Source organism: Geotrypetes seraphini, chromosome 13, assembly GCF_902459505.1.
Source record: "Geotrypetes seraphini chromosome 13, aGeoSer1.1, whole genome shotgun sequence".
NCBI lineage: Eukaryota > Metazoa > Chordata > Amphibia > Gymnophiona > Dermophiidae > Geotrypetes > Geotrypetes seraphini.
The window spans coordinates 51,570,462-51,591,474 of NC_047096.1; the positions used below are offsets into that span (position 1 = coordinate 51,570,462).

Sequence of the window (21,013 nt, forward strand, 5' to 3'; positions counted from 1 at the left end):
CCCCCCACTGCCATCAGCATCTTTCCCTCCAACCCAATTCCATCAAGTATCCTTCCTCCTTATATCTCTCTCCCCTATCCCTGAACACCAATTCCATCAGTATCTGCCCCCTTTCTCGCCCTCCACCAACCTACCACCCTGCCCCCTTTCTCTCCTTCCACCACCCTTCCATGCAAACTTTTTCTCTCCCTCCAAACCAATGCTATGCAAGGTCCCGCCATGACTAGGTCTGCTGGAAAGAAGTAAGTGACGTCGGAGGGGGATGGACCAGGAGACGCAGTCATCGCGGGACCTTGCTGCACCAGAACAAGTACGTCGGAGGGGTGAACCGGCAGCGCGCTGAGGTGCAGGTCCCGTTAGTAGGGCGGGAGGGTCTTCTGGACCTGGCCGACTGTATATCCTGCTAGGGCTTGCACCCGGGACGCCCCCCCCCTCGTCCCGCCCTTAGTACGCCACAGGGGTTAATAAAGCTGGGGCCCCATGCTGTTCCCAATAAGAAGCTTCATGCTCTGTCCATTGTTTGGATGAAGTTATGCTTCCTCCTATTCAGGAGGCAAGAACAGGGTGTTAGTATAACGGGGGGGGGGGGGGGGGGGGCAAGAGAGGGTCACTGCCGCACAAAGAAACAAACCAAAGAGAAATCAAAGAAACAAAATGCAAGAGCCTCTTCAGGCTTCTAACAAGTCTTTCCCTGTTTAATTGCGACTTGTTTGCTGAGCCTACGCGCGAGCCAGTGCCTGCCGGTGGGAGGAGCTGTGCCAGAGGAAGGCTGTGCTGCCGGGATGCTGAGCAGCTCAGAGGCTGCAAATGTGAGAAGTCGGAGCGTCGGCAGCAAGACACCGACAGTCCGGGAAGCGGCCGGTCGCGAGCGGCTCTCCGGCAGCCGGCGCCCGGGAGAAACCCCCCAGCGCGCTTCCAGGAATGAGACCTTTCCAGGCAGACCTCGTGGCCCTTTGTTTTCTCCTGCTCAGCCAAGGTAAGGGAGTCGTCTGTTACTTACTTTGCAAGGAGGAGGAGGAGAGTGTCCCGGCAATTGGCGCTGGAACAGCTTAGTGCTGTACTTTTAAGACGGGGGAGCTGCGCTGTTTTCTGGCGGCTGCTCGTTTGGGCTGCAAATGATCTCCGAGACGGCTGGATTGCCTTGGACTGGCGATCATTTAGCACGCTGATGATCTGTATGATTTCTGCAGTCTGGGTCTGTTTAGGTACAAACACAGATCTTAAAGTCTCTCTCTCATAGAACAGTGGAGAATTTTGTTCTTGTTTCTAATTGTAGCTTTTTTTTTTTTTGCTCTTCCTTGCATTTGCTCTAAGGAAAGTGTGTGTGACCTGATTTTTGTATACCCAAATCTTCTGTGGCTGGAGCTGTTGTAATGCGTTGACGGGGTGTTCTCTCTCTCTCTTTAAATTACAATAAATGAAGGAGCTGCTGTGCATTTCATCATCTGTTTTTGCCTAGATCGGGGGGGGGGGGGGGGGCTGCTGCTACCTCCTGAGTACTTGGTGACAAGGGCATTTCAGCCTTTCACCTCCGATCCTAGCTTTCTGTCAGGCCCCGTGGGCTTTATTTGTGAAAGAAACGGAGTCTGGAGGAATCTGTCAAAGTTTATACTCCAGTAGCCCTTCCTCTGGCAGAGAGGTCGGAGGGATAACTGGGTAACTGGGTGATTTCAAAACTGCTCGAAAGTTACCCACTGCAATAGAGCTTGAAAAGATAGTACAACTGCTGGGGGGGGGGGGAATCCTACCTGTTCAGGGCTTACTAGAACTTGATTAAAAATAATAGTTGCTTATGCATTATGCCCTATCATCTTTCTCTTTAGCCTGTTTCCCTTCCTCTATGTTTCTTCCCATTTGCTATCCACCCTCAGCGCTCCCTATTGTGGGAGAAAAGAGGGAAATTGATTCTGGAAAAGAGCTACGGGCACAGCCCGAGAAAGATGTTCCTGACTGGAGGTCTTTAGATTTTTTTTGGGGGGAGGGGATAGCTGATCACCCCTTCCCCCCAGACATCTTTGGAAGGCCATTATGGGATGTGAAGAGTAACAGGTAGTGGAAAAAAAAATCCCTAATGGAATGGATTGAGACAAATCCCCCATGTGAAGACAGAAGTTTCAGAGAGGGTCGGGACAAGAGAGCACTGACCTCCATTGGTTGTCGGCTTTTAACAAATTGGCATTTGTCCTTTCCCTTAAAAGCACTGTTGTCCCCCCTCAAGTAACCCAGCAGTTCATTGGGTGACCAAGTGTTCTGTGGATTTTCTGTTGCCTGACTGCATGAACGTTTCAGTTCTTGTTCAGAATAACAAAATGATAATACTTGCACATCTCTTTATTTCGAATTAATGACAACACACAGTGACATTGGCTGGAGTGGAAGGTTAGATACGTTTCAGCATCAAGTGGTCTGGGAGCAAACTGTCGGGATGCTGCCTCCGTACAGCATATGCATGTTTTGGAAGAGATTAGCAATAAAACATTTCTGTAGGCTTTCCTTGTCACCGTCTCGAAGAAGAGAATATTGAGGGAGGGGGGAGAGGACAGCACAAGAGGAACTGCTTTGTATGTGCCTTAGCTTCCAGCAGTGAATCATAACTCTACTTGAAATTCCAGCACAAACAAGTCCAAGAGACGTTCTGCTAGGTCGTCTCCTTTGAGCATAGCTTCCCCTGTTCCGAGCATCCCATACAAATTAGGACGGAGCCTATTCACTTAGTGACACTTGTTTTTAATCCACAGCCGTGTCGTCAGCCCAACTCCGTGTCATAATAAGACAAGTACAACCTGGGTTTCCTGACTCCCGCCTATATAGGTTTGCTCTGGGCCACCGTGGGAAGGGAATTCAAATGTGGCTTCCAGTCTCACGGTGGCCTGGTAGCACTGGATCATGCGTGTTTGCCCCTATTTAAATTGCAGTGACATGGGGGGGGGGGGCAGGGAGGAAGCAAGGAGTCAAGTCTCAAAAGCTTCAGGTCCTAAGCTAGCTCGATTGAAAGGGATTGCAGCCTGCCGTGACTCCCCCAGTGGGAATCCCCCCTCCCCCCGAGCCCGGGACAACTGCGACAATCTTGCCCTAATCGAGTCTTGTGGAAAGTCACTGAGAGGCGACTTTTCACGTGCTCGTCGGGTTTTTGTTTATGTGCTGTCAGGAGCTAGCTGTGCCCCGACGCTTTGCTTATTCATGCCCTGCTCTGTGTCTGCCCTGTCAGTGGCTTGCATGCATATTTCAGAAGAGCACCTCGGTGGGTTAGATGGTTCTGCATGCTATTTCCTCCTAAATGCATACAGTGGGAATAATGATACTCAGTTACCTTGTGCAGTGTATGTAGCTGTTCAGAGTATAATGCAATATATCATCTTGATATTCAGTGTCCTCTGTGTTTATCGAAGTGAGTGTACTGAAGGCTGAAATTAGCTTTACAATATATATGCTATAATGCATAGATGATATACCATTTCTAGATGCATATTAGAATTTTTTATGCATTGTGTTTGTAATATATGGTTATATCAGGAGTAAATTAATTATAATTAAGGCTTCTAGTCAAGGTATTTATGAATTGAAAATTTAGAGGTTATTTGAGGGTACAATATTTTGGCATTTACGTATTTGATTTTTTTTTTCAGTGCCATGGGTACTATCGCTAGGTGCCTTATTTGCAGGGTTGGCTGAACTATTTTGCAAGATTATTAGGCACCCTTGGCAAACTTATAGTCTTGCACCCCTTCAGTTTTATTTCATGTCTTTAGCCTATTTCCCCTTCTCCCAAGAGTTTGATAAACAATCATCTCTCAGCAATTCTACAAAAACACATAATTGGACATCATACTTTTATTAAATATTAAGGTTATAGCCTTTTGCTGCCCCACCATCACCACAACCAAGAAGCTGCCCTAGACGGCTGCCTAGTTGTGCCTAATAGGTGAGCCAGCCCTGCATTTCCAGATCAAATACAAGGGTTCTTCATTCTAAAAGTTTCCATACTTTCATATTTTCACGGGAAATGGATGGGGCAGGAGAAGTGGTAAGAGGGTGTGTCATAAAATGTCATGTGACTAGTCAGTCGGGCAAGCTGGTTTACCTTGCAGGTAGCGATGTAATTTATTTTTGAGTTGTTTAATAAATAGTTGTTAAAAAATAAAAATAAAAGCGCAGAAACTTTTTGACGATCCCTCATAAGTTACTGTCATTTAGGAAGCAGAACAGAAAAGACAAAAAAAAAAAATATGAGTGGAGAATGCAAGATAAGCCAGGGGAAGGTAAAAAGAACATTAGGAAAAGTAATCTTTTTCTTTCCAGTGTATATCCAATAAACACTATTTTGCATTTTTGCATGAGGTATTTTATCGGTTTTTATCAATGAGAATCTAAAATCAGAAGTCCTAAAAATATATCATGTATGTATATATGTAATATACAACTGCATTTTTAGTGTTATAATAGAAGTGTATATATAATAACAAAAATTCCTTCACATAGGGGACCTTTCAGTAAAGGACCTTAAGCCGTAATGCATGTATTCTTAGCATGGGAAAAACAGGCTTCCACAAAAAATGTTAGTGTTTTGGGCATTTTTCCATTTGTGCAAGCTAAGCAGGCATTAACTATCTTTAAAAATATTTTAAAGGGGTGTGTCATGGGGAGAGAGTGGGCGTTCCTGTATTATCCAGCTAATAAGTTTGCATTAGCATATGCTAGCTGGATAATTCAGGCGTAGCAGAGGAACACTTAGGGCTCCTTTTTACAAAGGTGAGTTAGGGCCTTAATGCGCAGAATAGCCGCGCTAAATTGCCCTTAATCCCTGTTTCTATAAATGGCACCAAGCTGTAGGTACTGTTGAGCATGATTGTTGATCTTTTGCTGGGCTCTGTTTATAGAATCACAGAATTAGGCACCTGAAGGCATTTAAACCTTAGGTGCACTCCCATGTAGGCCAGGGTTTTCTTGACCTAAGTGAGTGCACCTAAATCAAACCATTCCCGAATCTGCCCCGGATGTACCCCTAACCATGCCTACTGTCGGTAGGTACCTACTGAGATCGGTGCTTACTGGCTAACTAATTTTTTGTCTTTTAATGGGACTTTAAATTATCAGCGCCAATTAAGAAAATTAAGTTAAGCACCTAGATTGGCTAGGTGCGCCTATCTAAACTCCAAACTTCGGACACTATTTATAGAATCTGGGCCCTAGTGCCTCCTAAATAGGAAGTGGTTAGTGCTCTTGAGTTATATTTTGCAGGTACCATGTGCTAATGAGAACATTAGAACATAACCTGAAAATTAAAAAAAAAAAAAAAAGCCTAACTTAAATGCCTGGAAAATCTGGACTCGGTGAACAAGCAAGGCCCAAGTTAGAATGTGCTAAACCCAGATTTCACCTCACCTTAGTAAAAGAGCACTTAGGGCCAGATTCTAGATTCAAAAAAATGGTGCTGACTAGTGCGGTGCAAAGCACAATTCTATAAATGTTATGCATACCCTATAGACTTACCTAAGTGCCACTAAGCATCACAACTTTTAGATACACTCTATTTATGCCAGGGTTTTCTTGGCCTAAATGTTTATGCCTAAGTTGTGCACACAATGGCGTTGAAGTTAAAACAGGTGCATAACTCAATAACATGCCCTCAATCCACCCCTGACCTTGCCCCCTTTTACCTACACACATTGGACAAGGCGCAATACCACCTTGTGTTATGTGGTTAAGCACCTAACTTTCAATTAACTCCAATTATAACATAACATAATAACAAATTTCTAGACCGCATAACCCTAAGTTCAATGCGGTTAACAAAAGATTATGCTATGAGAAAATACAAAGATAATGTAATACACAGAGATTTAGTTAGACAAAAATTTGGAGAAAAGAAAAGTCTTCAAAAGTTTTCTATAATGTGTATAAGATATAGATCTGATCAATAATGGGAGGAAACCTTTGTCGTAATAGGCTGCTTGATAAGAAAGACAATACCCATGATGTTTTTTACTTTTACAGCCCTTAGCTGAAGGGAACGTAAATAGGGCATGAGATTTTCTACTCTTCTCATGTGTCATGATAACAAATCTATCAGCAAGATAAAGTGAGGTCACACCAAAAGCGACTTTATAATATAAACATCCCAACTTAAAAATCATCCGGGCCTCCACTGGGAGCCAATGCAACTTACAATAATAAGGAGTTACATAGTCGTACTTCCTCAGACCAAAAATCATTCTTACTGCTGTGTTTTGAACCAAGATCAACCTGGCCAAATTTTTCTTAGTACTTGTCAGATATACTATAATTGGCAGTTATCAGCTCTGATTAAGCCTATTATTTAATTAAGTTATGTGCAAGCATAACATTAGGCGCATCATATAGAATTTAGTGATCCCGTATCCATCTAGGTGGCTATGGATGTGTGTGTAGTTAGATAAAGTTGTGGTAATAAAATCTAAGCCCCCCCCCCTTTTTTTTTTATCAAGCTGTGCTAGAAGTTTTTAGCATGAGCCGGCGAGGTAAGTTCTCCACCGCTCCTAGGAATTCTAAGAGCGTTGGAGCATTTAGCATGCACTAAAAACCTCTAGCCCAGTTCAAGGGTGTGATAATGGTAGAGTGATATTATCATGCATTATGCCATATTGTATTTTTAAGGTTTTTAAACTGTTTGGGGTTGGACTTTGTATAAAAATGGAAAATGACATGCTAATTAATGCAGATATACTGTATGTAGACTCTGCTTGTTTACATTGAGGGCTCCTTAAACTAAGCTGCATTAGTGTCTTTAGCGCTCGCAGCATTTTAGTGCACGTTCAACCCACGCTACGCGGCTAAAACTAATGCCAGCTCAATGCTGGTGTTAAGGTCTAGCGCGCGCAGCAGTTTAGCACGCACTATTCCGCGCGTTAAAGCCCTAACGTGGCTTAGTGAAAGGAGCCCTGAATGTTAATGCGAAGCACGGTGGTGGAATAACTTCTGTACAGTACCGCGTGTATTTCTATATTACCTGTTCCACAGTTACCAAGTTTCCCAATTCCAAAAGGGAGATTTTAAGCTGCTCCCACATTTCTGATGATCTTCTTGGTGCATTACAGAAGTTTTATAATTGATTTCAATGAGTAGAATAGGGAACTACAAATTCCACACTGCTTTAGGATGTAAGCTCATAACCAGGACTGGCTAAAACGTTTCTCTCCCAGAACTGGGCAATGCAGAAGCTCTTTGGGGTATACAGGTATAGGTGCTAATTTGTATTGTGTCCCATGTTTGTTTGCAGAATAAATCACTGATACTTGTATATGTACCAGCTATGCCAAGCTTCTCGGTTCCAGGCTGGAGATTTTCAGACAGTCCTGGATTTCTGACCACCTCATCCTGGTGCATTATGGGACTTGCAACACTGATTTCAATGGGCAGAAGCAAGCACCACAAACCTCACACTACTTTGGGATGTAAGCTCAAAACCAGGACTGGAAAAAAGTCTCTAGTCTGGACCTGGGTAATTTGGCATCTATGAAGTACACTGTGCATGCATAAATTTTACTTTATTTGTGCTTTGTGTTTGTGAAGTCGGAAATCAATTGCACAGCATCCATCTATATTTTATATATATATATATATATATATATATATATATATATATATATAGTAGAATATATATATGTGTTCATGTGCAGAAAATAGAATGTCTATGATATCCATTGTTTTAAGTATATACTATAGTACTTACCTACAAAATATTTAATGTACTTGCTGGAGGGAAATGTAATTGGTTTTTCTAGAGTATATGATTTCCAAATTTTATAGATGGTGTATAAATAGTATGATCATATGCATCTTGGGAGATACAGATATGGCCAACTACATCATCAAATTTCAAGTTTATTAAGTTTTTCTTTTCCGCCAATAGGTAAGACCATCTAAGCGGCTTACAATGTAAGAGGCTTCTCATTTATTGGTTAAGAAAGAGCATATAGTCCTAGGTGTTTGCCTAGACTCTGTCCTCCCAATAGGGAAGCAGATGGCTAAGGTGATTTAGAGAGGGTATGCGCAATTACATATCTTGCTTAGGTTGAAACCAATACTTTCACAATTTGATTTTTGATTAGTAGTACAAACATTGATACTAACTCGACTTGACATGTTATACCTTGGATTACCTAAGGTTAAATTTAGATCACTCCAGCAGCTGATTAATTCAGCAGCCAGATTAATATCTGATACTCCAAAGTTTGAACATATTACTCCAGTTCTAAGAAAATTGCATTGGCTTCCATTCCCTCAGTGAATATACCACAAGGAGCTTTCATATATGTAACGGGTGGTATATTCTTCTGCTCCGGAATGTTTCCAAAATCTTTGTAAAGTTTACAATCCTAATCGTAGGTTACGATCTGAGGGTTGTATGAACTTGTAAATGATAAAGAAACTAGGATCTACCTCAAGAAAATAAGAGAGATGTTATTTCAGTAGTGGGAGTACAGCTATGGAACTCTCTTCCCAGAGTTATGAGACTGTGTAAAGATTGTACATGTTTCAGGAAACAGTTGAAAACTCAACTATTTGTCGATGCATTTATGTAATACGTATAGACTGAACACTGAATAAGTCTGGCATTGCATTGTCCCTATGAGTTAATGTAGTGATGTCGCAAGATGAAGTAAGAACTCCAGCTTGATAAAGTTTGATATGTTAATGTTAATTTTGCTTGATGCACATTTGGTTTGTCTTTATAATATGTAACTGTTATTTTGTACATCGCTTTGATTTTAAGCAGTTTATACATTTTTTTAAATAAATAAATAAATAAATATTAGATAAGGAAAATAGGGGTGTGCCAAAAGACAATGCACAATATTTGAAACTTGAAAGAAGGGAAAAGGGAACCACATTAGGTTTTTGAATGGAAGCACACATATGACATATGACCTAAGCACGAAGGACTGAATTTTTAATGAAGTGTTTAACTAAGATGCCGATGTACTATATAAATGCCCTATATAAATAGATTTTGAAAGCCATTGTACCTTCCTAAATTGAATTTGAAATTTGAGTTGTTATTTGGCTTAATGTGCATATGTATTTTTAAAAATGATACAAAATAGGGGTGCAAAACAGAGATTTATTAGCAACATATCTTGTTGCTTTTGAAACTGTAATATTGCTTGTATGTATATAACCCTTCTACTAGTCTGCTCTCTTTCTTTTTTTATGTGGCCTGTTTGTGCATGTTTAGAAAATATACCCTGATTTTCAGACTACTAAAAATCCTTTTAGGTGTGTTAACTCTAATTTTTTTACTCCAGAAAGGTAATTTGTAATACCTTGTTTTGTGTCTGCTTTGAGAATGAGACTTTTCCCATGTTGCCTCAGTGGTGAGTAGTAGTACACTTCCCCCTCCGTATTCACGAATTCCGTATCTAAGGATTCGGTTAGTCGCGATTTTTTGACCAAAAAATAAATTTTTAATTTTAGCCTTGTAAGCCCCTCCCCTTAAGCCTTACCTACTAGTCTAGCGAGTTTTCAGGCAGGAGCGATCTTCCCACGCTCCTGCCCCATGCAGATCGCTCAAAGGAAATGGCTCAAGAGACTAGGGGAGCTCAAGGCAGCCATTTCCTGTGAGCGATCTGCACGGGGCAGGAGCGTGGGAAGATCGCTTCTGCCTGAAAACCCGCTAGATCACCAGGTAAGGCTTAAGGGGGGGGGGGGGTGCTTTCAGGGCTTAAAATAGCCAGGGGAAGCGGGGGGTTAGGGACAGAACTGGCCCAAATATTATTCGCGGGCCAGTTTGGCCTAATCACTGTTCCCTCTAAGCTGAGCAGGAGTCCTCCACCCACAGTCTCACCAATAGAGGGTGCTGTTTTACTGTCACATTTTTCAATTGTGAGGGACAGGCAAGTTCTGCAGGACTCCAGGGAACATACCTGTCCTTAGCGACTGAAAATATTCCACCCCCTAGTGGTAGCAATGCAGCTGGAGGACACCTGCTCAGCTTAGAGGGAACAGTGCGGAACCCCGCGAATACAGAGGGGAAAGTGTACTCTTCTGGGTTTTGCACAGAATGACAGAGAATGCTCTTAGGCTGCAGTCACACAGAGGGAAGATTACTTGTTGGTTGGTTGAACAGAATCTTTTTAAGGAAAATTAAACATTGACCTGTTCTTGAAAGATAATGCGCTCAGTAAAAACGTGGTATCAAGGTGAGGAACCTTCTTAAGGGTAAGGAAGGTGATGCAGTTGATCCTTTTTGCTTTTAAGGTATTGATTAAACTGGGGGCAGACTGAGGTAATGAGGTTGTACTCTGGCTTGAGGAGTGGAACCTTCTGAGTTGTGGCTCTACTCAGAGATCTATATGATGCTTATTTTGGTGTGTTCTTCACTGTTGTGCCACTTAATCCTTTGAACAGAAATTGGTATGATAGTTTCTAGGGCTGGGCTATCATTTTCAACGTATGTTGTTAAAACCCAAACAAAAGAGAAAAGTACAAAATGTTTACATTTTTCATTGGCCAATAAGAGTGTGTACTCTTTTGAAAGAAAGCACTCTATTTGGAAAGAAGGTGCACAGTGGTGAAGTAAGGGGGGCAGTCCACCCCAGCCATCATGTTGGTGGGGGTGCCGGCACCTCTCCTGCTCCCTGTCCCCCCCCCACTCTTCCCACTCCTCCCCTCGCCAGCCATGCACCCCCCTTCCCTGCACCTCTAGTTTTTCACCGCCACGAGCAACAACTTCTGCGTGCTCCTCATGACTGTCGTCTTTCCTGCTGATCCGAGTGCTGTGCATAGGAAGTGACATCGGAGGTGGGGGTCGCGAGGAGTACACTGAAGTTCTTGTTGCTCGCTGCAATGAACAACTAGAGGAATGGGGGAAGGGAAGGGGGGGGCGTGCATGCGGCAGGGGGAATTGGAGAAGGAGTGGGGAGGAGGGGAGGGGCACCACCGCCTCACCCTTCTCCCTCTCGCTTTGCCATTGAAGGTTCACTCTTTCTGAAACAGTGTACACTCTTTTTCCGATAGAGCACTATTGCACATCTGAGAACACTGTGCATATGCATGCTTTTTTTTAAAAAAAATCTTTATTTTGAAACAGCACTTCAAGCATACAGGAGCCAAATCACTGTACACTAGAAAAAAAAAATCATAACAAATAATAAATATCAGACTGCAAGATGAACACCCTAAGTACTGCACTTATATTCAATTATCACACCAATTGAATCTGAGGACATCAGGATAAATCACAAATTCTGAGAACCAGTGTTAAGCTTAGCATTCCCCAGGTGCTTTTCTGTCTTAATTACCCTCTATCCAGCACACCCACACAGTCACTGAATCTTCTTTGTATTTATTTATTTAATTTTCTTTACTGTTCTCCCAAGGGAGCTCAGGACAGTTTACATGAATTTATTCAGGTACTCAAGCATTTTTCCCTGTGCCCCCCCCAACCCTCGTTCCCATCCTTGAACTAACCACCCCAGCAAGGGAAACATGTCTTAGGTATTCATGGGGAACAATCTTTGAAATGCACGCCATAAAGCAATATAAAGTGACATTTTGGACTTAGGCGCTCTAGCGGGAGTCTGCAGCCCGAACAGGGCTTCTTCTTTCATTTTCTGCACCTCTACATGAATAGGACCTGAAGCAAGGTATTCCATATAAATAAATTTCCTTTGTGGTATGGAACAATCTTGTGATATTAAAAGATCTTGACCCTCAATAATGATGTTCCATAGTCCCATACCAGATTGTTAAAGTAGGACATCCAAAAATGAATGCAACAGTGGATCTACTAATATTTTGCATTTCAGGCAAAAATCCCCTTCCCACAAGCCCATATGCACCCCCCCCTGCACCCTTGATATGCATGCTTTAAGAGTATATCAAATGTTAAATTGTGTCTCTTGTAAATCAGCCGATTTGATCAGCATCTAAAGGGTGAGGAAGAGATCTATCATTCGAGGTCCAGTGTAGTCCTTACCTACTTTGACCTCCCTTCCCCCCCCACACTTCTCAGCCAACATGTCAAGGCGATCAGGAGCTGAAGCCCTTATTAATAATTTATACCAAGTAGATAGTGCTGAGGGGGCCAAAAGGAAAAGGGATTGGGATTTGATGTATCGCTTGGACAAGGTATATTAAGCGATTTACAATCAAGTACTCAAGCATTTAAAAGGTAATGATCTAATGGTTCCTTAATCCATTTGTCCCCCTGGGCTGTGCACATGCATCCTATCAAGAAAGGAGTTCAACCGTTTTAGAAAGGGTGCTCTTTTTTCCAAACAAGTGTGCCTTCTTTCAAAAGAGTGTGCACTCAGTGACTTCGCGCTCAAGATGATAAAAATGACCAACGGAAATAATCCAAACAAATATTCTCAGACATGAAGTGGCATAAAATGAAACTTTTCTGGCTGTTCCACCTTAACGGGCTAATGGGAATCATTTTAGGCCACCCAGTATCCAGCTTGTGGTGCTAAGCAGTGTCTGACCTGTTCAAAGCTGCAGGCTGAACTGACTCGAATGTTTAGTGGCGAGGCATGCTTGGCTCCCAGCACTGAATATCCAGGTTTCAGCAGTCACCCGGAAGTCAACCTGGCACTGGCTGATATTCAGATTGTCACCCAGTTAACATCACTGCATAAACCCCCTCTTTTACTAAGGCGTGCTAACCTATTTAGCACATTCTAACCAGTTTAGTGGGCACTAATCGATTTAGTGTGTGTTAAATAGCACATGTTAAATGCTAACACGTCCATAGAATATAATGGGCGCGTTAGCGTTTAGCGTGTGCTAATTGTTAGCACGCGCTAAACCAGTTAGCTTGCACTAAATCAGCTAGCGCGCCTTAGTAAAAGAGGTGGAAAGTTAGGAGAGCCTTTTTTGTGGTTCTAAATTTGTCCTAGATTCACTAACCCTCCAATCCGTGTGCGATCCGTTTCCGTTTGCATGCAGGCCGACAAATTCACTAAAGGCCTGCATGCAAATAGGGATGATCGTTAACATGCCCCTACCCACGGCCAGAATCACTAGAGAGCGATCCCCGCTCGTGCACACACCAAGACAATAGTGACAGGAGAAGCAGCCTCCTGTCACTGCTGTCAGGGTTCAGCCCCGATCTCTCTTGCCTGCTTGCCAGACTCTCCTGCTCTTTGCCGCCGTTCCCTGCAGTGCAAGCCCATGATTTTAAAGAGGGCCTGCACTGCGGGGAACGGTGGCAGAGAGCAGGAGAGTTTGAGCAGGCAAGAGAGATCAGGGCAGGTAGGAGAGCCTACACTAGCCCCACCCACCGGCCCGACACACCGGCCCTGCCTGACACCACCCAGGCCCCGATCTCCTGCCTGCCCTGCCGCCGTTCCCTGCATTGCAAGCCCATGGTTTTAAAGCGGGCCTGCACTGCAAGGAACGGCAGCAGAGAGCAGGAGAGTCCGGCAAGCAGGCAAGAGAGATTGGGGCAGAGCAGGGCAGGCAGAAGAGCCTATACAAGCCCCATCCACTGGCCCGACACCCCCCCACGGCCTCACCCACTACCGGCCCACCCCAGGTCGGCCCAGGCGGTCAGGCCCGACCCACCTACCCCTCGTACCTTTAAAATAGTTGGAAGCAGGAGGGGTGCCTGGTCCCTCCTGCTCCTTGTGACAAGGCTCCCTCCATCTTCGGGAACAGGAGGGGTGCCCTGACCCTCCTGCTTCTAGGCCAATCTTCGGGAGCAGGAGGAAAGCGCTCCTGCTCCTCTGGCCACCACCCAATAGCGGCCTTAGGCCCTGCCCTGGCGTATCATCTGATACACGGGGAGGGGCCTAAGGCACTGATTAGCTGAGGCACCTCAGGCTCCTCCCTGTGCATCAGATGATGTGCCGGGGCCGGTCCTAAGGCCGCTATTGGGCAGCGGCTGGAGGAGCAGGAGCGGGAGGACTTTCCTCCTGCTCTGGGCTCCCCTCCTGCTCCCTAAGATGGAGGGAGCCTTGTCCCAAGGAGCAGGAGGGACTGGGCCGACTTGGGGTGGGCCAGTCGTGGGGTGGGCCGAGAGGTGGGAGGCCTAGGAGCAGGAGGTACTGAGCACCCCTAGTGCTCTCAACTTTTTGGGGCCATGCCAGTTGGGGGGCGAGGGCCATGCCGGTCAGGGGAGGGTGGTGGCAGGAGGGAGAGTTGGCATCCCTCCTGCCATATTCGTGGGGGATGGGGGACATTATCGTGGTTTGTTTTTTTTTAATCGACAATGGTAGGAGGGAGTTGGCATCCCTCCTGCTTTTTTCTTCTGGGTGGGCACATTTGTGTGTGTGTGGGGGCACATTTTTTTTGACATGCAAAATATCTATGCCATGGAAAAAAATGAATAAAAAAAGACAGACAGCCCTGTAAAAATATCTGCAGACATGACAGTAACTCAGTTACTGACAGGTATGCAGCCGTCGGGTTTGCTAATAGTAAAACCCGATTCAAAATAGCCAAGCAATTGTTAGTGAATCAATCGCTTGGCTATTTTGCACGGGGTTTTGCTAATTTGCATGGGAGGGTCGGGATCGGATCGCTACAGGTGTTAGTGAATGGGGTTGAAGGGAAATTTGGTTGCAAAGGGCTCGCAAACTGATCGGTACACGATTGGTTTGCTTAGTGAATCTGGGCCTTTATGCAGTTACTTAGCTGGTTAGCGGGCTGAAAATCACTGCTAACACGCTAAGTTCATGCTCCACCTATGCCCCACCCTGCTCTGCCCTGCCCTTAATCTAGGGATGACTGGTTAGCAGGGATGTTAAGTGCCACTGAATATCCCCGGACAGCCCCAGGTAAGCCTTTTAAATGGCCAGGAGCCTCTCTTGGGTACTTAAATGGTTTTGAATATTGCTCCCTATCGGTGGCATCTGATTTTTGAGTAGTTTATGGAACTGTTCAATGCTTACATAAACGTAACTTCCTGGTAACTTATTCCACAATCTTGCAGTAGCTACTGAAAATGGAGACTGACCTGTAGTCACATATCATACAGTATGAATTATCAATCATGTGGCTGTCTCAGATCTTAACTTCCTGCATGGTACATAGACAGACAATGCCTGTTGCATGTATAATGGCTAGCGTTACCAGATTTTACGTATGTAAAATCCGGACTCATAGACCCCCCCCAGGCCCGCCCAGTTTCATCCACCCTGCCCCTAGCCCCGCCCCCCTCAGCCTGCTTGTCTCAGTTGAGAGTGGCATGTGCAGATGCCCCTCCCAACACGATCTGCTTTTCAAAACCCAGACAAAGTGCCAGGTAAATCCAGACGGCTGGTAACCCTAACCATGGCATTTGCCTATATAGAACCCAATGTACATAAGAACATAAGAAGTTGCCTCCGCTGAGGCAGACCAGAGGTCCATCTCGCCCAGCGGTCCGCTCTCGCGGCGGCCCATCAGGCACACTACCTGAACAGTGGTCTCTGACTAATTTTGCAAATTACCTCTAATCCTATCCCTCTAACCTTACCTCTACTCTTATCTGTACCCCTCAATCCCTTTGTCCTCCAGGTACTTGTCCAGACCCTCTTTGAAGCCCTGTAGCGTGCTTCTGCTTATCACATCCTCCGGTAGCGCGTTCCATGTATCCACCACCCTCTGGGTGAAAAAGAACTTCCTGGCATTTGTTCTAAACCTTTCCCCTCTCAATTTCTCTGAGTGCCCCCTTGTACTTGTGGTTCCCCATAGTTTGAAAAATCTGTCCCTGTCCACTTTTTCTATGCCCTTCATGATCTTGAAGGTTTCTATCATGTCTCCTATGAGTCGTCGCTTTTCCAGCGAGAAAAGCCATAGCTTTTTCAGTCTGTCAGTGTATGAGAGGTCCCCCATACCATTATCAACACTGCACTCTCCATTCAACTGGTAGCTAGTGTAACTATTTCAAAACTGGTGGGCCACTGATTTGCATGTGTTTTAATAATTTATACAAATGTTTCCAGGGTTGGTATCGTACTACAAATTCTGTCAAGGGTAAGCCAAAGCCTTCTGGACACCAAACTTTTACAAATACGCATTTTTTAGACTGAAACAGAGAACAAGCCATTTAATATGAGACATCAAGCCCATATACCAGCAGCTTTGGCCTATAGGTTAGTTGTACCAAGGCATCCAGTGCTATTATTAGCAGTACGGAAACTGAACAAACAGCTTGTGGGGTCTTCAGTCTCTTGTTGCAGTCATGGTAATATAATGAGGCATTAGGATATATGATTTGGCCAAGGAATACCACAGAGAAATGCAGAGCAAAACTGCTTGATTACAGCACTGTGGCAATTATGTAAAAAGAAAAAGGAAATGGAATCAAATCTACATACCACTTCATGATCATTAGGATCTAATGCAGTTCCTTATCTCCACATGTCTTATGAAGTGATATTTCAGAAATAGCCATGCAGCCACCTCAGAGATGAACAGTTTGGTTATACATTCCTAGCATCCCAGTTGGGATGGAGGAGGGGGAAAACCGATACCTGATTGCAGTTGGGCAAGGTAGAGGAAATAGACCAACAGAGTTAGACAAAGATGAGGATCCAAGTCCTAACATTCTTTTAATGCACAGATGAATACATTAAGCATTTACCACTGTATCCTCCTGCTCCCACCTTTGCATGTGTAATGTGGGCTGTCTCTTTAGGAAATTAGCAAAAGCACATTTCAGGCCATATGTTCTTTCACAAGCCTGTTTGTTACAGAATATTTTGTAGCCACTGCTTCATTGGCATAGTAGTGGCTGGTGCTGATCACAGAAACAGAATGGTGAGCCACTGAGTTGCACGTGTTTAAGAATTTAAATTTAAGTGGTATGGTTTGGGTCATACTTTTAAAGGGACACATCAAGGTTTAAGTGCAGCATTGAACACATTCACCCGTGGATTTTATATAATGCTCCCAAATTTGGGTGCACTGCTGAGATGTGTGCGTGCAAATTAAATGGTTAATGAGCTCTTAACCATCTATAATTGGCTACCAGCAAACAATTCTTGATGTTAATTGGCATTCATTAAAAAAAACTTGCATGCTGTTCTATCTAACTCCCACAGCACATTTCTCAAAAGGGGATGTGGCCATGGGAAGGACATGAGTATGTCGGGGCATTCCAAAAAGTTACGTGCATGCTGGCTACGCACACCTAACTTGGGCGCCAGCATTTACACCAGATTTCAGCAGGCATCAGTCCAAAGTTATGCATGGGAATCAGTGCTACATGCTATTCTACAAAGGGTGAGTGACCTTTATAGAAAAGAACTTGGTGTTGATTTTTTTCATCCATTTTCAGCTGCTATTTATGGAATTCTCCCCTTAGTGCTTTGAAAGCTTTTCCTGAGTTATAGTTGTGCAGGTGGATGCTAGACATAATAATAACTTATAAATAGAGTATAAAATGGATATCTTGTGTAGCTTTTTATTTACTTCAGCAGGATTTTGAAAAAAAAAAATAAACTTTACAGTACTTGAAAAGATAAAACATTGTAGAAGCTGAAAAAAACAGTATGCATGGCATTTATTTTTAATGTTTTTATATATCATATATATCCTATCAGTTTTCTATACCATTCTCCCCAGGGAGCTCAGAACGGTTTACATGAATTCATTCAGGTACTCAAGCATTTTTCCTTGTCTGTCCTGGTGGGCTTACAATCTCTCTATTGCACCCGGGGCAATGGGGGGATTAGGAGAAGCATGGGGTTTGAACTAGAGGTCTGCACGGGAACGGGGATCGTGGGGATCCTGTGGGTTCCCCCCATGGCCCACGGGACTCCCACGGGGATGCCCCCTGACCCACGGGACTCCCACGGGGATGCCCCCCTGACCCACGGGACTCCCACGGGGACGCCCCCTGGCCCACGGGACTCCCACGGGGATGAAAACAGCCTACCTAAATTCTGGCGATGCAGGCGTGCAGCTTACAAGTCCGGCGTCGCGGCGGGAAATAGCCATGCTGAGCAGTGAGCGAGGGGATTCCTCGCGGGGACGGAGGGATTCCTCACGAGGATGGGTGGGGACGGAGGGATTCCTCACGGGGACGGGTGGGGACGGGTGGGATTTTGGCGGGGACGGGTGGGATTTCTGTCCCCGCACAACTCTCTAGTTTGAACTCGCAACCTTAGGGTGCTGAGGCTGTAGCTTTAACCATTGCACCATACTCCCCCCACACTGTCTCATTTCATAATATATTTGTGTGTATCTATATTTATATATTATATATTATTTATTAGCTGTCGTATAAACTGCCTAGGGAAAACCAAAAAAACTCTGTGGAGTGATGATGTTCCTAAATGGACTTTATTTGAAAGTGTCAAAGTTCCAAAGGTACACTGAAATCATCTGCATAAAAGTAAATTCATCCACATAAAAGCCTTAAAGGACCTAGTCCACTAGGGATACAGGACCCAACACGGTCTGCGTTTCGACAAAAAGTCTTCTTCAGGGGTCCCTGGGGGTAGTATAAAGGTGAGTTCGTGGGAAACAATTGTGTGGTGAGCCAGAAGTGAGACACTGCTTGCATTTGCCTATCAATTGAGGTTGTCTAAGCAGTTTATATTGAATAATAATCAGGTAATGTGTATGTTTTCCTTACTTATATTATACATGCTTATATTCTATCTAAAGTCAAAAATGGTATTTCCCAATTTCTGCCCTTTTTATGTAATAAACTAGTTAAATTCTGCCTCTCAAAATTATACTCACAAACTTCTTACCACAGCGTTCTCCAAAATGCAGCTGCTAGGTTACTCTGTTCAGCAGATAAATGTGCCTGTGTCCAGTGGAGTAGTGAGGGTGAGAGGCGCCCGGGGCGGTGGCGCCCCTACCCCGCCATCTTCTCCACCCCCCTCCCACTTCCGCACGCTCCTTCCCCGCCCCCTCCTGCCACATGCGCGCTGCTTCCTTTCCCCTGTACCTCTGTAATGTTCCTGGTGCGAACAGCAATCCCCAAGTTGCTGTGGCACCAGCATCGGCTCTTCCTTTGACATCACTTCCTAGGCACCGGTCCAGGAAGTGATGTCGGAGGAAGAGCCGTTGCTAGCACAACAGTAGGTTGGGGATTGCTGCTTGTGCTAGGAATGTTACAAAGGTACGGGGGAAGGGAAGCGGTGCACACGTGTGGCAGTGGGGGTGGGGAAGGAGGATGGGTGCCCTCACCAAGATGGTGTCTGAGGCAGACAGCCCCCCCACCCCCCACGCTACACCACTGCTTCTGTCTTCCCTTTGGAGCAATGTCTTCCAACGTTTTACCATGTTAATTTTTAAGTTCTGCTTCTTATAAAGCATTTTTTTTCTTCAATCTTTTACCCTATTTGGGGGGAAGTTATCAATTTAGGCAACTGTTAAGTTGGGTTATTTTAGTACTGAGTCCCATTTTATACAATAAGACCCTGTGCTAGGATAGCAAAACTTGTGGTAATATAGCCCATTTTAACTGTAGCCCATATTGATAATTATCCCCCTGAGAGGCAGATTCTCAAAACTTACCGTGCCCTTAACAATGGTTGCCAAACCTGTTCCAGCTGGTTTAGCGTGCATGTATTTTAGCAGCCGATTATCAAAATGGCTCACCACAGTCTTTTCTGAGCTATCTAGCAGTCTCCGATTCTGCTATGCAAATGTAGTACAATGAGGTCATTAATATTAAAGAATAGTAAAATGGACTCATTAATATTCAAAGGAGCACTCCGGGCGATTCGCTATCACTACCGTGTGATTCCTTGAGCGGGTTGCCAGCTTTTTGTGACCAAAAATCACCGACTGCTCTGGAGGTGCCGTTACTGTGAAAATTGCATCTCGGGCATATGTTTCTGACCGTGGCTCATGATAAAATTTGACATTAAAACAAAAATATAACAAGATTCACATGAATTATAGTAGTTTTATTTTTGAAGGGGGGAGAACAAAAGCATGTTTCTTGAGCGCGTTTATTATAGTCATGCCTCATGTGTTTCTGGCTTGGGCCCATGATAAAATCTGCCCTAAAAAAAATTACAAAATTCAAAAGCCCATGAATTATAGGTGTTTGTGAGCCATGCGTGTTTTGTGCTGCAATAGTGGACAGCATTATTGATGGTGGTTCTTATCCCTGAAGATGACAGCATTGCTTTTCCTGGCTCATGCTCACATTTAAGCCTCTTTTCGTGGCATATTCTGCGCATGTGCCGATCGCTATCAGCAGTGACCCATCACATGTAAATTTAGCCGCCCTTCACGAAACTCTGCAAACTTCAGTTGCATGCACATTTTTTTGAGAATGACTCGTCTTTTTGAAATCGTTACAATAATAGCCATGGCAGCAGCCCATCGGATTTTACTGAGAACATTAGAGAATCTTCCCCTCAGTGTCTTATCTTCCTTTACACTTCTATCCTACAAGATTGCAAAATCTCAGCCTCTGTCTTCTACAGTACCACTGTCGTTATGTTCTAAATTGGAATCCGCCTTCTCTTTGGAGCACCCTTGCTTTTGTATTTAAGAACAGAAATCTGCACTCTTATTTTGAATGAGCTTATGGGATTTCATGGGACATTGCTGTCAAATGGTGATTTTTTTTTTTTCCCTTTCCTTAATTATTTATTGTTGCTTGTTAGATATTTAACTGTTGATTTGTTCCCCTGTGGTGTTCTGTTCACTAAATTTTCTGCCCCCTCTAATTGTAAATTGTAAACCACAATTAAAAAAAAAATATTTTTTAATGAAATGTGGTATATAACAAGTACTAAATAAACTGCCCAAATGACGTAAATGACCAAATTGTGGAAAACAGTTAGATTGTCATGTCTAAGCAATCTGCCAAGTATTGGCTATCTGTCAATCTGTGCCATGGACATCTTAGAAACATAGAAATATAGAAACATAGAAAGATGACGGCAGAAAAGGGCTACAACCCATCAAGTCTACCCACTCTTCTGACCCACCCCATCAAGTCTGAGTGCCAATGACCCAGTTTCCTAGCTCGACCCCTGTAGGGATCCCATGTGGATGTCCCATCTATTTTTAAAGTCGAGCACGCTGGTGGCCTTGACCACCTGCACCGGAAGTTTGTTCCAGTGATCTA

At 44.1% G+C, this 21,013-nt stretch overlaps 1 protein-coding gene across 4 annotated transcripts in view; it reads left to right on the forward strand.

Moving 5' to 3' along the window:
* The first annotated feature begins 350 nt into the window (after positions 1-350).
* KIRREL3 (kirre like nephrin family adhesion molecule 3) overlaps positions 351-21,013 on the forward strand; it is a 1,600,598-nt gene continuing 1,579,935 nt past the window's right edge. For all 4 annotated transcript variants that reach the window (XM_033917922.1, XM_033917923.1, XM_033917927.1 and 1 more), the window contains exon 1: positions 351-976. In XM_033917922.1, coding sequence (XP_033773813.1) covers positions 922-976 — 55 coding nt within the window. In that variant the 5' untranslated portion in view covers positions 351-921. The remainder of the gene's footprint in view (positions 977-21,013) is intronic.